The sequence below is a fragment of the Corvus cornix genome, chromosome 1A (assembly GCF_000738735.6).
Source record: "Corvus cornix cornix isolate S_Up_H32 chromosome 1A, ASM73873v5, whole genome shotgun sequence".
NCBI lineage: Eukaryota > Metazoa > Chordata > Aves > Passeriformes > Corvidae > Corvus > Corvus cornix.
The window spans coordinates 71,694,539-71,711,181 of NC_047057.1; the positions used below are offsets into that span (position 1 = coordinate 71,694,539).

The 16,643-nt window shown below is 41.3% G+C and overlaps 1 protein-coding gene across 6 annotated transcripts in view; it reads left to right on the top strand.

Annotated features, from left to right (window-relative positions):
* Positions 1–16,643, top strand: part of MICAL3 (microtubule associated monooxygenase, calponin and LIM domain containing 3) — a 162,990-nt gene that overhangs the window by 136,989 nt on the left and 9,358 nt on the right. For 4 of the 6 annotated variants that reach the window (XM_019288722.3, XM_019288724.3, XM_039571041.1 and 1 more), the window contains 4 exons: positions 1,405–1,455; positions 3,046–3,153; positions 3,877–3,970; positions 8,827–8,877. In XM_019288722.3, the coding sequence (XP_019144267.2) occupies positions 1,405–1,455; positions 3,046–3,153; positions 3,877–3,970; positions 8,827–8,877 (304 nt within the window). The remainder of the gene's footprint in view (positions 1–1,404; positions 1,456–3,045; positions 3,154–3,876; positions 3,971–8,826; positions 8,878–16,643) is intronic. The other 2 variants (XM_010404136.4, XM_019288726.3) reach the window with 1 other exon arrangement.

A 16,643-nucleotide genomic window follows, 5' to 3' on the forward strand; every position in this document is an offset into this window, starting at 1 on the left:
CTTGTTTTGTTGCATCCTATCTAAGGATGTAGAATATATATGCAAACACTGGAATGCCTTGTCAAAAGAAATGTAACCAAACTTCGAGTCTGACCAAGCTGGGTTTGTACTGATTTGGGGCAGGAGTTGTATTTTTTAAGTTATAAACTGCCTGCTACTTATTATGGGTGAGAGCTGACTTACTGTGTGCTTCTTAACTTTTATGTGAACCCCTTCTCCAAACTGAAATCCTGTTCGTGCTGCTTTTTTGCTAATGTAGTGAGCTTGCTTCCCAGACAGCCTGCTCTGTTTAGCCTGTTCTTTGTGATCAGCAGTGAATTAATTCAGTGTTGTTTAAGGTGGTGTCTTTGAAGAGAAGTATCTTGTAAAGCATTCCTGCCCCGTGGGTGTTGTGTTTGTAGGTGTATGTCGCTGTGTGTGTGTTTGTCATTGTTCCTGTACTGCTGTGGTGGTGTGCTCACATCTGTTTTACCACCACAGGTAGCTTGCTTTTTCCTGGAGCGTGCAAACGTGCTGGTGGTGTTCTCTGGCTTCTCATTTGTGACTGGTTTTAGTTAATTGAATGTGAAAGTGCAAAATGCTGTCTGTTTGCCCAGAGTGGCACAATGCCTTCTGGACTTCATGACATGAAGGGAAATTTACCTCTCTTATTAGCAAATAAAGCTAAGTGCTTTACTTGCCTTATATTTGGGTACAGGGTAGCATAGAATGTCCTTGGCTAGAGAAAGTAGTGATTTCCCCCTCCTTTTCCTGCTCCTTTCCCCCTCCAGTTTTAGCTCCTCAAGATCTTTGGAGGCTCTCCTTTTAGGCAAGGAGATTCCATTACTGCAGGAGACACAACCCACTCTGAGCCCATCTGGCGTTTCTTAGTTCACAAAGCAGTGAATAATATTTATGATGTTGGTTACATGTAAATTATAATTTCTATGAAACAGAGATAATTTAAAACTATGGAAGAAACACAACTCCTAGGAGAGATTGTAAATCAGAATGTAAGTGGAGAGTTGTGTGACAGAGTAAATACATGGTTGGCTGAGCCACTTCAAACTAAATATGCTCCAGAAATAAGCCATTATTCCAAATCTTAAGCCGGAATTCTGTACTCATACGGGCAGAAAAAGGCCAAATAATTCCTCTGGAAAAAGGTATTTCCAAGTTGACTGTATCTTCAGGGAGGCTGCCAAAACTAATTGCCTTCAGAAAAGTGCTAGAAACTTGATTTTGTAGCCAGAAGTTCCATTGTGCTTCATCAGTCTGGGTCACGTTCAGCATTTGCACAATTTTGTTTCTTGTAAAAACCACTTTGTTTTATTACTGTGCATCTGTTTTCAATGTTGAACTGATTTTGCTTCATTTTGTACGTTTCTTTTTTATTTTTTTCCCTTTACCATTCCCCCTTTAAAGTCGATCTATGTACCACACGCCTTGGCATTCAAGAGATCATACTCGTCAAAGGTAGTGTCTCCATTCCCACTAGCTGGCCATTGTTGCATTGCATGTCCCCCTCTCCATTAACCCATTGAATCCATAGCTCCCCATCACATGTGCACTAACATCAACACTGACTGTGCATGCCTGAGATGTTAGCAGACATGGGCAGCAAGTTCTTTGTAGAGGATGTGTCCCAAAAATGCATTAAGCTCCGAAATGTCTGGTTGGAATGCATGCGTTTATCAGTGCACCACTGTACCGTGATGTGGATGATCTGTGAGCTTCAGAACAAATTGGTTTCCAAGGCACTTAAATATGTTTGCATATTCTTCTTTTTTGATGCTTAGAATGTGAGGTCAAAGGAATCATCACACTTTAATCAGCAGCTTTCAAAATTGCTGGGTTCCCTCAAATCTTAGTGGAATTCTGTATCAAGCTAAAATCAAGGCAGAAGTTGCTGCTTTCTGAAATTCTTATTGTCTTGTCTTTACAGTCACAACAGTGTTACAGGGGATAGGAAGGCCACATGCTCTGTCACTTTACCTTCTGATTTGAGTACCATTGTGGATTTTGTGCTTTAAAAAAAGAAAGAGTAAGGCATGAGCTTCTTGAAGCTTTAACAATGGTGCTTGCCAATGACCTACCTGAGGGATTTTTAATTAAACTGTAATCCTGCCTTAAACTCTGTTCACTGAGAACCACCAACAGAGGCAGACTGACCAACGTGGCAGTACAATAACTAGATAAAGCAAATTTCAGGGTGGCCTGACATAACATTCTGTTCTTGAAATTGACCATCTACGGAGGAGATCTCCTTCCAGAAGTGGAAGACACATGTTTACAGCAGTCCCTTAAGGCTTACATACATGTACATGAGAAAAGAGGCTTTTTCTTCGCTGTAGTTTACTTAGTGCAGTTGTGAAGTTTTTTTGACACTCTCAAAACTCTTTGAGAGAAAGCCTTTCTAGGCTACAATATATCCAACTAGCGTATCTGGTAAGATCCTAAACCAAATTTCAGTAGTGTTAGAAAGACGTATTCTTAAACTAGTTTCACTGACAGAAGAGTAAATACCTTTCTATTTCTATAAACATAGCTTTTCCCCTTTTGGATGGCTTCTGGTGGTGTAATATTCTACACTAGCCTATAATAATTTCTTAGCTTACACTGCTGTCACTGTACATGTAGACAAGCCTTTATCCTCTTTTGAAATGAAATCAAGGGGACCCCATCAAGATGAACCCTCTCTATGGTACTCACTGATTTATCTAAATCCATTTGGCTAAATTTATTGAGAAATGAAAGTTACTGAGAATAAAAACTGATTTGATCTTTGGGAAGATGTTTCATATAGTGGTGGAAGGCAGGGGTGGGATGTTATATAAAATCACAGCTTTGCAGCTGGCTTAAATGCTTCTTCACTCCTGATTTGATCCTGAAATTGTTGCTCACTGCACTGTGAACACCTTTGCCTACAGAAGCTTGACTTTTGACACAACCATGGCAAAGACAGAACACCTCCCTTCTGAGATTTTTGGAAGAGAAAATGGTCATCCCTGCCCCCATATCTCTGAGCATGTAAATAAGATCTGCTGCTGTTTTTCCTTCCTTCAGAGGGCCTACACAGAAGAGGAGCTGAATGCCAAGCTGACGCGGCGAGTGCAGAAAGCTGCCCGCAGACAAGCCAAGCAGGAGGAGCTAAAGAGGTTACACAGAGCTCAGGTAGCGTCTCACAAGCCTCTTGTCATGGAACACACTCACCTCTGTGTGAAAGCACCCTGATCCTGACATTCCTCTGAGGGTGTCAGAACAGAATCCTCTCTTTCTACGGGAGTGTTCCTGCTCCTGCCCCCTCTTTCAAATTTCATGTCATGCCACAGAGAAGTGAAGAATGGCAGGAACCTATCATGAGAGTTTTACAGGGAGAAAAATAATGCCTGTAACACCTTTCTAGCTGGAGATGCACTGAAAGGAACAGTGATACACAGATAATGCCTGATGGAGCTTCACCTATCATTGATTGCTTTGCTAGTTTATGCTGGTGGGTGAAGTGTTATCAAATGAACCTTTAATTACCAGAGAATCTGCTGGAAAACTGTTAACATCATCTATAGGTGATGGGATTTGTCAAAAACTCAAGGCAGGGGCTCAGCTGACTGAATAGCATCACCTTTCAGTTCAGTGTTCAGGAAGGTGATAGGAGTTGTAGCAAATGAGTGAATATCAAGGTGTTTGCAAATTTAGGGGTTAGGATGTAACAGGGTGAGGAGTATGTTGTCACCAGAATCTGTGATGCTTGCTGTTGAAGCAGGGTATTATTGTTGAATACAAATACTTGGTTTTGAAAAGGCAAATTTGACTGAAGTCTCTTAGTGCTGGATGTGTGCTGCAGATAGAGCAAGAGAATTGCTTTGGTGAGGTTCTGCTCCATTCTCCTCTGAACAGATTATCCAGCGGCAGTTGGAACAAGTGGAAGAGAAGCAGAGGCAACTTGAGGAGAGGGGAGTTGCTGTGGAGAAGGCCCTTCGAGGAGAAGCAGGTATCCATCACAACTTGGTTTGGTTTTCCATGTTTTCTTATCAAGTGCTTGTGCAGTAATCCATAGCTGTTTGGATTTTAGAGGCCATTGGACCATTATAGCCTAGAGACTGAGCCCAATGTGAATCCGTTCTCCCTTTTCTGCTCTCTTTTTGAGGCCTTGTTTTTCCTATGTTTCTTCTAATTCTGCAGCTTCCCTGTTGGCAGAGACTTAGTTCACTTACCTTTATTTGAGGTGTAGGAGGTAATTCTCCAGCTACTAATAATGGCTGACTGTTTCTGCATACCACTGGATCCTACAGCTAGAAAATTGCAGAGGTTTCCTAGCCACCATTCACACAAAGTTGTCACAGTAAGACAACCCTGTTTGCCTGTTAAGGAAATAATTGTGAAACTGTGTGTGCTTTCTCTATTGTGTTGGATTATCAAGGTAGTGTCCTTAAAAGGGACCATCACAGAACATCTTCCTCACTGCACAGCCCAGCACACTGGCTACTTCTGACAAAGTTGTGCAGAGCAGAAATGCACACGTGTCCTGAAAGGTATCCATGTCAAGCTGCTGGAGAAATGTTGTGTGTACTTAAATTAAACGAGTATCATCTGATCTGGCAAGCATACGAGTGGAGGAATACCTGGTTCAGATAATGCTGATAGTAGTATAATGATTTGGAAAAAAAATCCTCAATTTGCAAGGAGTCAAATATCCAACAGGCAAATGCAGTGTGCGTGTACCTGACAAGGCCAGGATTATGTACCTGATTACAAGGGGCAGAGTTCAGAAATGGCAAGAGTGGAACAGGTGTTTGGAAAATGTTTGCTTGTTGCCTGAAGAGCCACATCTATGCCTCTGAAAATGGAGCTTGGTTAAGCAGTGAGGGTGCACCCGAGAAAAAGTAAGTTGTGACTTCCTGCCAATTACTACTCAGCCAGAATTAGGTATGTCTGGTGCTCTGTAAGGGTGTGCCAAAGAAGCAGGACTGAGTGCTTACCAAAGCAAATAGGCACTACAGGTGTGAAGAACAATCTTGAGGACATCAATATGTTTATGATCAGGCTTTTTCATTTGTGGGATCAAAAAAATAGCCTTGTGCAAACCCCTGTGTTTGCGGAGCTGCCTCCTTCCTTATGCTGTGTGTTCCTGTGTGGCCCCACTCTGTTCTCTGGCCTGCCAGTTACTGCACTTACTAAACCCACCTCCATTGTTTCTGATGGTTCTTTTCATTTTTCTTCTTTTCATCTGGAAGTCCATCTTGATTATTGAGCTGCTGAATGACTTTCATGTAAGACATACCAGCACAAGTGGAAAATCTTAGCAGCTGAGAGAATATTATTCATGATAGAGTTTTCTCACTGAAGAATCACAAAATGCCTAGAACACATTCAGAGAGGACAGAATATCACCAAGAGTAAGATAGTATAATGGGAGACTGCAGAATTAAACCTTTGGAAAAATAGCTTCTCACTCCCAGCTCTCCCAAATGGAAGCAGTCTGAGATGAGCTTGTGTATTTGTGAATTTCCTAGCAGAGCTGTGAAATTGTGGGTCCTGCTTTGCAAAAGGGATCTTTTCTTCAGGAAGTCTCTAGGGTGTGCCTTGCTCTTGCTAAATGTTTCTATCAACAGGTCATACATTATCTTTGCAGAAGCTTAACTCTGGCATAAAGAATTTACCATCCTCAACTCTTCCCCTTATTTCAGGAGATCAGCCAGAAACACATTCGTTGGGGTGGAAAAAAAACCCCCAACCATATTCTAATCTGTGTTGACTGAAACACAAGATTATAAATCAATTCCGTGCTTCACCCCTTCAGGTACTCTTGCATGGCCATAGAATCATTTAGGTTGGAAAAGAACTTTAAGGTCATGAGTCCAACCATGAACCCAACACTGCCAAGCCCACCACTAAACCACGTTCCTAAAATGCCACATCCACACCTCTTTTAAATACCTGCAGGGTGGGGACTCCACTCCTGCCCTGGGCAACCTGTTGCAGGGCTTGACAAACCTTTCCATGAAGAAGTGTTTCCTAATATCCAATCTAAACCTGCTCTGGTACAACTGTAGGCCATTTCCTCTTGTTGTGTTGCTTGTTACTTGGGAGAAGAGACTGACCCCCATGTGGTTACAACCTCCTTTCCAGAGGTTTAGAGAGCAATAAGGTTTCCCCTCAGCTTTCTCTTTTCCAGACATTTTACATATGTTTGCAATAAAGTAACTGAATTCCTTCTTTTTGAGATCTGTGGCATCACATTCCTTAAATACAGTTAATTTCTGCCTGCAATATCCACTAATTATTCGAGAGGGAAGCATCATTTTTCTGTCATCTGCATTGTGACCTAACGGTGACCACTACATTCAGCAAGGGCTGCTGTGTAAAGGTGAGGAGTCCTGCTCTTGTCTCTGATCAGTCTCTCCCCTAATGAAACCATGAAAACAAAAGTTCAAAAAGGGAAATGCAGTGTGTAAAGTGGTGTTGCCATCCAAAAAAAAAAAAAAAATCTCTTTATGAGGTTGTACAAGGAGAAAAAATGGGGGAGCTTGCGAGGTATGTCTGCTGTGCACTTAGTTTGTCCACATAAATAGAGAAGGATTGCAGTACAGCATCAAAATAATGGCTTTTCCATAGACAGCAGCCAGTATTAACTGTTCAGGGACAATGTATTAGGCTCCATAATGAGTGGGTTTTTCAGGTTCCCTCCCTGTAGGGAAAGAAAAAATCACTTCTTGGTTAGCATTTAAATATGAGGTTTTGGGTAATGTTAATGGTAGTTTCTTACTACTTAAAAATCCAGGCAGAAGAAACACAATTCTGTAACTTGCCAATGATTCTTTTCTTTTTCTATTACAGAAAAAGACAGACAAGACCATCTGAACTACTTCTCTATGTAGTTTATCATCTTCTAGCATATTGCTTTAGTCATCTTTCCTGTCTGTAAAGAATTGCAAATTTTTCTTTTGTAGAGGTCTTCTACTAACTTTAATTCCTCAGATCTCTCAGCTCTGGACCACTTTCCATTTGTAGAAAAAAAGGGTTTTTCAGTTCGACTGGTAAGAACAAAACCAGTTCTCTAGATAAAAATTTCTTTACTTAGAATAGTTTTGTTTCTACTTTCTATCCACTTTGCATCATCCTTAATATGTTACTGGCAAGTAACTTACACTGAGAAGACTCTCAGTAAGTTCTTCACAGTGATGCCCTGCTGTCTTCCTGAGAGGTTACAGCTTTAGATCCTAGCAATAGATAGAGGCAGCTCAATATTCTTTCCAGGAATTTCACACATTATCTGCTGTTTGTGAAGTTGGAATACTTACAGGGTGGTACTTGCTCTTCAACTAATCAAACTCAGAAATGTTTTGGATGTCACCATCAACTTTAATTCTGACAAAATAATTGTACCTTGTTGGCCACCTCCTTGTCTTTTCCTTTTTAAAATTAGCTCAGCCTCAGGCATGGCACAGTTGGTCTTTTATTCTTTCAAAAGCTGAATGCTCAGTCTAACATTTCATTTCTGATTCAGAAAATCTCACAACCTATGATTACTTAATTGCCTTAATATGTTCTCTGTGATTATCTTTGAAAATCTCAGCCTTTGATAGTTGCATTCATAGCAAGAATGAATGATTAGGAGGGTAAACTCTATTTCAAGTGGCAGTGTAAGCTCTGTTCCAGGGGCAAGTTTGTCATACACAGGTGGTCTAAGCTACTGTCATTCCTTGTTTTCCTTCCCTCCCTCCCCCCTTCCTATTGCACCATGGTATTTCACTACAGTGGTAAAGTAGGAACTCAGTGAAGAATTTTCTCAGTTTTTTGTGGTGTCCCAAGAGACACCTTGGATGAGTTAATTAATGTAATATAATATTACTAATGCAACAGTACTTTGTATTATAGTGCATTCGCCTGTTTGGACATGCTAATGACTTTAATTTCCTCTGTGAATTTTTCTTTTTTTCAATTATTAACTTAAAGAGATGTCAAATCAGAAATTTGCAGAACCTTTCTTTTATTCCCTTTAGCATAAACCTTGACAGTTGTTTTTAAGAGCTTGGAAAACATCTACTGTCAGATCAATACTGAAAAGTTTAAGAGCCCCCTCTTTACATCAAATGAATCCTATGCAGTGAGAAATATTGCTCTCAGTGTTTCCATCTGTCTCCTCCCAACGAAATGTTCCACAGTGCTAGACTCATGGTGCACTTGTCTCTAGCAGCTGTGGAAATGCACATCTCTGTCCTGAAAGCTGCTGTGCAGTTCTTGCCTGGCACAGAGACTGCATTAGCAGGAACACACAATCCCATCTTCCTACGCCTGAGTGTTTGCCATTCATGTCAGCACTCACTCAGTGCCTTCCACCTGTGTGCCATACACCATCCTCCACTCACCCACCTCCAAGAAATCAACCCTTACACCTTTCCTGTAGCTGTCCTAAGAAATTACACTGTTTCCTTCTGACATATTGCTCAGCTCCAAAGCAACAGGATTAATTCTGCTTTTCTCAGCAAGAACAGGAGAGACATCAGTGACAGGTACTGCTGCAAACACAAATAGGTGAAGTGTCTCTGTGTAAACTTCTTGATTTTTTCCCCTCGGGAGTCCTTGCCTGCCTGCTGGAAATTTTCTCTTCATCTTCCCAATATATATGTTTGTGATATATTTGTGTGTGTGTGTACATATATGTATATCTACAGAGAAAGACAGACGTATAGTGTTTGTATATATGTGTGTGCCCACGTGTAGCTGCCTGTCTCCTCTTTGCCCTTTTCTTTGTTTCTATGTCTCTCTCATATATTGCTTTGATTGTATGGGGCTAGGGTGGGTATCTGACTCAATAACTCTGTCTTCACCAATTCCTTGTTGTAGACTATTGGGGAGAGTCTTATTACAGTGACCTCATCGACTTGCATCTGGGTGGTATGTATGGCTGAACCTCCTGCTGACACTAACCCTGCTGACACTCCTCCCCACCCCTCCCTTCACCTACTTCTCCCATCCTTGGCTCACAAACAAGAAGAAACAGCCCTTGCACATGACTGATGATAGCAGAACCCCTTTTCCAGCTCAGGAGGAGGAGATCCTGGCATGTTCCACAAACCATGTGTAAGGCTCCCTCTTCTATTTTTCACAGTGCTGATTTTTTTTCAAAATTTGCTTACTGTTTTCACTCCAGCCACCTTCCCAGTTAGCAGTGGAAGGTCATTCTGGTTTTTTGCTTCTCCTTTGAAAAGTACAACTTATCACTGAAATTTTCTTTAGGAAAGAATTTTAAGGGGGACAGCAAGAGCAAACAGCACTGTCAAGGATTAGTCATGCTATTGCCTCCGTCTTGCCCTTCTGAGGATCGTTTTTTTCCTTCCAAAAAAGCCAGAGTGTGTTGTTGATCTAACAAAATGAAAATGCTCCCTCAAGGGACTTTGAAAACACTTGCAGATGACAGATATCTTCTTTCTTGTTTTGTCTTACTATAAGGTTAGAAAAGAATCTGCTGTTAAGAATTCCAGTCATTTTTGCTGGAATCTGCCGTTAGTTTCCAAGCAGTCCAGTTTGCATCATTGCACAGCTATTAAGCTGCTTGCTATGCTATTGCTTTAATACCCCATTTAGTGCTAAACACACATTACAGTGTTTAGTTCTCATTTTCACTTGCGAATCTGGTCATCGCTCTATACCATGGTTCTGCCTTTGCTTTAATTAATGTTACTTCCCGAGTCCCTTAGTAGGTGATTAACTTTTGGGTTGCAAATGACATTTGTTTAGCATTTGCCTATCTTGAAAATTAAAATTTCCTTTGCTAGTTTAACCACCCAAAATCTGTTCTTATGAAGTGAACACATCTGTCTGTCAGCAGATCCAGGAGAAAGCAAACTCTGCTCAGTTGCCTTGTTATCTGAGGGTCTCGTTTAGTTTCTTTCAGAGTATGAACTTGCTCGTTCTAAGTTGTGTTTTTTTGAGGGACTGCACTGCAGACCAGCTCTGCAGAGGGAGAGATCCACACTCTCTAGGCCTGATCCAAGACACATCACTGGAAGTCTTCCCTGATTTCATTGTGTTCTGCATTTGATCCTTCAAACACAATCTTTCCCGGGTTTTTAACTGCCATTTTTTTTCTCCTGCTCCAGGGAGGTTGTCCCACATAATATCTACCTGTACCTATCTGTTGTGAATTACTCATGGCACAATAGACTTTTATTGAAGAACATCCACCTGAGTTAAGAATATCCACCCAAGTGCAAGTTTCAGAATGGAAAACTTTCCTTCTTAGTCAATCTAATTTGTTGCCCAGTTCCCCTGTGCTAATTTTGATGTGATAGTCCTCTGCTAGCCCTGTGCTTCACTCATTGTTCAGTCCCTCTGGCATTCTTTCCTGGGGTATCTCCTGCAGAGAGACTTTGAAACCCTCTTCATGGTTTTATCCACCAGGGCTGGCCCATACTCATATGTGCATAGAGTAGGAGCTGTAAAAGGGTTGATGCTGAATTACACTTAACAGACCCTTATCCCTATTTAATGCTATCTCCACTACACCTCTCCCTCCTCCTGCCTCTGCTCCTAATGCCTCTTTAGAGACAGCGATCCCATCCAAATCACTAATAGTGGCTTTAAGAAAAGCAAAATAATCTTCACTTAAAGGGACACTGTCACTTCAAAAAATTGTTGTGTTGCAGAAAAATCTTAATTGGAAATGGAATTCACTGTTTATCTCTCTGCGTGTTTGCTTTTTCTGTTTCTCTGAGCTCAGTCACCTCAGAGTGGTCATTTTTGAACAGGCTGCTTTTATTCATATGGTGACTCAGTCACTTGGGCTTCCAACAGTCAAGAGTCAATATTCACGTGTTTTTAAAAACAGTTGGTACATCTTAAAACTCTATCAAATTTCTGCTCACCTCAAAAATACTGTTTTCAAAACAAATTTTAAAAAACTATGTCGGGCAGTATCCCTTTAAATGCAGTGAGCCAGTATAGCCTGGAGTACGTGGCTTTATAGTATTATTTTATTGCCTCTGTAATTTGCTTTATATTTGCTTTTGGGGCTGCCAGAACACTTTTGCCAGAACGGATACATTGCTGTGGTGATACTTGTCACCTCAAGCAGCAGATACAGAGCTCAGCTTCGAGATTAACATGTCTGTGCAGGATGTGCATCTGGGTGGAGTGCCATTAAAATCCCTGGAGGTCCTGCTGAGCACTGCAAGCAGCTTGGATTCTATTGGCAACCCGTGTCTCTGAGGCATGGGCATGACTCTAGTCATGCTGTCCTAGAAGATTAACAAAACTTGCAAAGTACTTGGGAAAGTTATCTGTAAACTGGTAATATTTAGTTGTTACAGATTGCGCAACAACTTCTGCAAGGAGAGCGGTAACTTCTGCCATCCTGGTCAACTTGCATTGTGTAGGATTACAGATTGCTGTCTTAACTAGCTCCCTTGCTCTGCTCAGATGTCATAATCCTCTCTTCCTGTTCTGAAATGTTTTGTACCGTTGCTGTAACGCAGATGTTTCATTTCACGCTACAGATGGTCGCATTTCAATTCTGAGTAATTATTCCTGTGTGTATATTGTGTGCATGGTGTTGTTAAAAGAACATTGCAAAAGTTGCAAAGTCAACTGAAATGAAGACTTTATATTATGTTGATATATCAACAGATTAAAAACCTTCGGATCCACCACAGACAGCGGTCTCATGTCCTTATGGAATAACTGGTAGCAACACTAGGTTGTCATCTTCTCTGTAGATCCTTATGGAGAGGAAAGGGGACACAATCAGTGATTTTATAGCTGTTTGTTGGCAGCTGTGGAATAGTGAGACTTGAAAATATGGATTCTGAGCCAGACAGTGGAAGATTGCAGTGGTCTGGTGGATATATACTCTTTGTCCTTTTATTCCTTCTTTTCAGACAGTCCTTGTCCTGATCCTGTCTTACTTCATCCAGAGCTCCTTACCCCACTTCCATTGTCATTCTCAGTCCCAGTTTCTCCTTCTCAGGCATTTAATTTTAATCTTGACAAAGAAATCCTAGAATTCTACCCCTCAGACCTCCTATTCCTCTCCACTAGCTACTCCTGCTCTGGTCTTCCTACTGACACAGTCTCCACAGTCTAAATCCCAGCCTTTGGACTTCTTCCAAAAATTTTTTGGGCTCTGCTCCCTCTTCTGCCCAGCATTATTTGTCTGGAAAATGTTAGGTCCTGCCCTCTTCTCAAGTCTGCCTTCTCCTTTCACCCCTTCCCCTTTTTTCCCCTCTCCTTTGTTTGTTCTCCATTAGTCACCTTGCCTCCTTAGTCCCAGCCTCCCAACCCACTGACTCCTTGTCCCAGTTTGCTCCTTGTCTGCCTCTGGAAAGTACCTCCGTTATTTCCTCTTCATTCAAGTGAGCAGCTTCCTTTTCCTTGCACCCAACAGGGAATCATTAAGTAAACAGCCACACACTCCCATCTTGCTTTGTTCTTGGCAGGGGTATGCCAAGAGAGGCAAGAAGGATGTAGGGAAGAGAGCTGGTCCATTTGATAGTGTTGATTTCAGACTCATGTTCTCCCTTCTTGACAAGAGCCTTACGAACATCAGGTAAACAGGGCAGGGAAGTGCAATTGTTTGGGTTTTTTTAAATCTTTGTACTCTGTTTAAAGCACATTCTACAACAACTTCACTTTTTATTAACGTTTTTAAAATATTTGAGCTTACTACGTCCTTTAAAGTCTTGCAGGTCTGACTCTGCAAGGCTGGAGTCTGATATATTCAAGAGGGATCAGTCCTATTTCTTGTGATTGGGAAACACAGCTCTCCTGGAAGGGGAGTGGAGTTGTAAGACAAACACTGTTTTCGCAGTCTGCACCTGTTTTTTGAATTGGTAGCATGTTTTCTTTGCTGTAAATTTTGAGCAGGAAAGAGCACTTGATAAGCAGAACTTGTTAAGTACCAGTACTTGTTAGGCAATTGCCATTTACCTGCTTCTTTCTGCACACCAAGACAACAGTCTTGGGAGGCAGGGTCAGTGCAGGACTGTATTCATTCTGATTGCATTTCGAAGTGCCTCAAGGTCTAGTAGGAGCAGAAGACTTCTGTGGAGTCATTTGTGTGTGTGTTCTGCTCCAACTATTGCTTTCCCTATTTTTTTCCTTCCCTTCCCTGCCTTCCCCCACCCCCTTCTGCTGGATAAATAAAAGTGGTTCAGTTTGCATGACAATCCATGCAGTCTGTGAGTTTTCCCCAGGTTTGTTCTAGTGGTTGTGCTTTTTAGAGGATATTGAGTTTGACCCAGATTTAATAAACTGTTCAGTCAGACGTGCTGAGTGATGTGCTTGTGGGATATTTGTCAGAATCTTTGCTCTCAACCTGCAGTTCTGTGGATGCTATTCTCCAAGAGCTGGCTTTCTGAATCCTTGGTTTTTAACAATGCTGCTGTTGAACAACTTCACCAAACAGTAAAGTCGGAATACTTTATTTTTCAGTACTTGGGTTTCTGACCATAACCTGATTTTTTTTAAGGGTGGAAAAGAGGACATTTACTATGATCAGTGCAGTTTGACTTACTGATCTCTTTTGGACTGATCCATATTTTAAGCAGTGATTTTAAAATTAGAGCTTTTAGTATTCCTGATAAGTGAGGGATGAAGTTTGTTAGTAGAGTAAGTTTCCAAAGTGTCATGCTTTTAGCTTGTGAGGGCAAGTGCCACACAACGATTCAGTAGAACTGAGACTGGCCTCAGAGCTGGATTTCCTGGCCAGTGTTGCTGTTTTCCAAACCACCATGATTAGTCAACAGTATAGAAATCAAAATCTTTGGATGCAAAGCTTGCCAAGGTCGTGATACCACTTGGTCTGTGGTATATCTGTTCAAGTAAATTTAACTTGAAATGATTCACCACTTCTTAGAAATCATCACAGCTGTCATATCAAAAAACAGGGGCAAACAGTGAAGGGGATCAGTGTGAGCTGTAGTTGGGAATAATGGGGTCTGCCACCCCAAACTTTGTGCTGTGCTCTCTTCCCTCTGATCGATCATTTTGACCACTGTGCTTCTGATTGTGAAGAAGTAATATGGAGTGAGAGAGGAAAAGGACAAAACCAAGAAGAATTGCTCTTTAATCAACAGGTAAATAAAGATTAGAAAAGAATGCAACAGTCCAGTGTAGCTTCTGTAACAAAGAGCAGTGTACAGTGAAAATGAAGGTGTATTTTCATAGTGGCAATACAATTTCTGGTCCTTGTTTTGAAGAGGCTTTTGAAGCTATGGTATTTATTCTTGACCTGGCTCTTGGTTTCCACAACTGTAGCAAAGTTTGCAATCTCTCAAGAGTACTGTGACAAACAAGGTCATTCTTTTGGCTTTTTTACACAGAAGCAAGGTAATTGCAGTCACTTTATAGATGGGATGTGCAAGGCAGAGCTTCTGCCTCTCAAGACTGTTCAGTGTGCTCAGGAACTGGGGCATGCTCCTTTCCTTAACGAGCTGCAGCTCCTGCCTCCAAACCATGCTCCAGCTTTCCGGCAGCTTGGACTGCTGAGCTCTGCTGCCACACACAAGAAGAGCTGGCCTGTGGCATTAAAAGGGAGCAGCTCGTGACTAACACAGTCTGTTGGCAGCTCTATCCCTCTGATGAAGAAAAATGGTAATTTTCTCTCCAGAAGCTATAGCCACACCTTAGACTTGCTGGCAGCATAAGGGGGAACCTAAGAAGGGAATTGTCACAGAAATGGTTCTTCTCTTGCCCTTCAGCTCATTCCAAACAAACTGCATCAGCAGGTGTTGCTGCTGCCAGCAGCACTCTTTTTTGTTGTGGATGAAGACCTGTGTCAGTATATTGGTGGTGAAGGAGACTTAAACAGGAAGGGGGTTAGGTTTGTTGAGTTTTTTTTAATTTGCACAACGAGTGGGTTTTTTCCTCTCTGGCCCTGGCACCACATCCAGAAAAATTGTCTTGCAGTGATGATCCTATTTATAATTTAATGAGACTAGGAGGTGGTGATTTCTCTTCTCTAAACAACACTATAATAATACTATTTACTGTAGGATTGGTAATAGCTTTTGGAGCACTAAGCCATGAAATAAGGTTAGGAGAACCATGGGAAGTAAGTTTTCAGGTTGCACTTTGTTCTTGCTGTTAAGAACCTCCAATACATAAGGAGCACTTTCTAAAGCCTTGCTGATCATCCTGTTTTAGACAGCAGTTGTTTCCAAAGTAATTGTAATGATCATTACCTGTATTCACTGATGTAATTAACTGTAATTTACATCTAGAGTAGCTGCAAAGGATCTTAGTTGCAAAGGTTATGTTTATTATCTTACTAAAAAAACATGTTGACTTTTCTAGTAGCAGGACTAGTGTAGATACCATGGACTTTGTAACTTGATTCAAGGACAGATTTTCTTTAGACAGAAGTGGGAAGATAACTAAGAGCAAGGGAGGAAAATCCAGTTGTGGGGAGTGAGCTCCATATTAGTCAGGTGCTGTGTAATCCCTGGGGCTTTTTACTGGAGATCAAGGATGGGATCCTCTCCTAGTATCAGACCACTTGCTCACTGATGACAAAAGCTAGTAGTTTGTGGCCATTTTACAATTAGATGAATGACATTTTCACATACTGGGTATTTATTTTCAGCTCAAATACGGAAAACTGGAAGTTCCTCACCAAGTCTCTATGTCCATGGCTTGAAATTTGTCAAACCCCAGTTCTGAATGAAATCCCAAACCCTGAAAGAAACAGATTTTTCTGTACAGTTAAATCTCCATCTCCCAACCACCCTCAAAATAGTGGTTAGACCAAGTTAGAGTATTAAAGCTTATACAGAAGAATTAATTTGGAGTAAGATAGGATGGGAAATAAAAAATGCTTAACACATATCATGCACTAAAAGCTCTGCTTTGTGTGGAAGCATATTCTTCACCATAACTTTGTGGTCTGGGGTTTTTCTTGTTTGTTTTTGCTTTTGTAACCTGGTCTCTGTGAAATGGCAGTTGTAGGAAAAAAATCCTTAGTATTTTTCTATTTTAAATGAAGAAGTTGGAAAATTCAGAACAACTGTAATTAATCTTCTGGTACTGTCTCAACTATTGTTGGTACAATGCTTCATTTGTAACTGCCCTATGGCCATCTGTGGCACCTCTCCTAATGTTGCCCCTTCCTCCTTCCAGTTCAGAGGTTTCTTCTTCTGAGAAAGCCATGCTGCTCAGTCACGGGCTCTGAAGCTGGTGTGCTCTCCCTCTAGCTCCAGTGTGTCCTCCATGTGCTGGTCTAGTTCTGTGATGGTCCCTTCTAAAGCCTTCCCAGTTCACTGGTACTCTAATTGTGTAGAGCTTTCTCTGAACCACAAACATCAAACTCTGCTGACTTCTCCAAAATGAGTGTTATTCTTATCATACTGTTGTTGTGGAGTTTATGCCTTTTCCCAAGACAGAAATGCCTCCTTTTTATAAATGCAGCTGTGCCCTGAGCCCAGTAAGTGTTCCACTCTGGTAGCTCTGACATTTCAGAGTTCATCATCTCCCTGGTGCATGTTCTCCTGTAACTATTAGTGACATTGGTTACTGCCTACTGTTTATCTCTGTAATGTTAAGTACAGCTGAAAAGCAAGTTCTTGGTGTTAAAACAGCTGAACCTTTTGAGAGATGAGAAATGTTTGTCCTTCAATGGCTGATGGAAAAGATGATTAAGATTCAGTAAGTCACCAATACTAACAGGA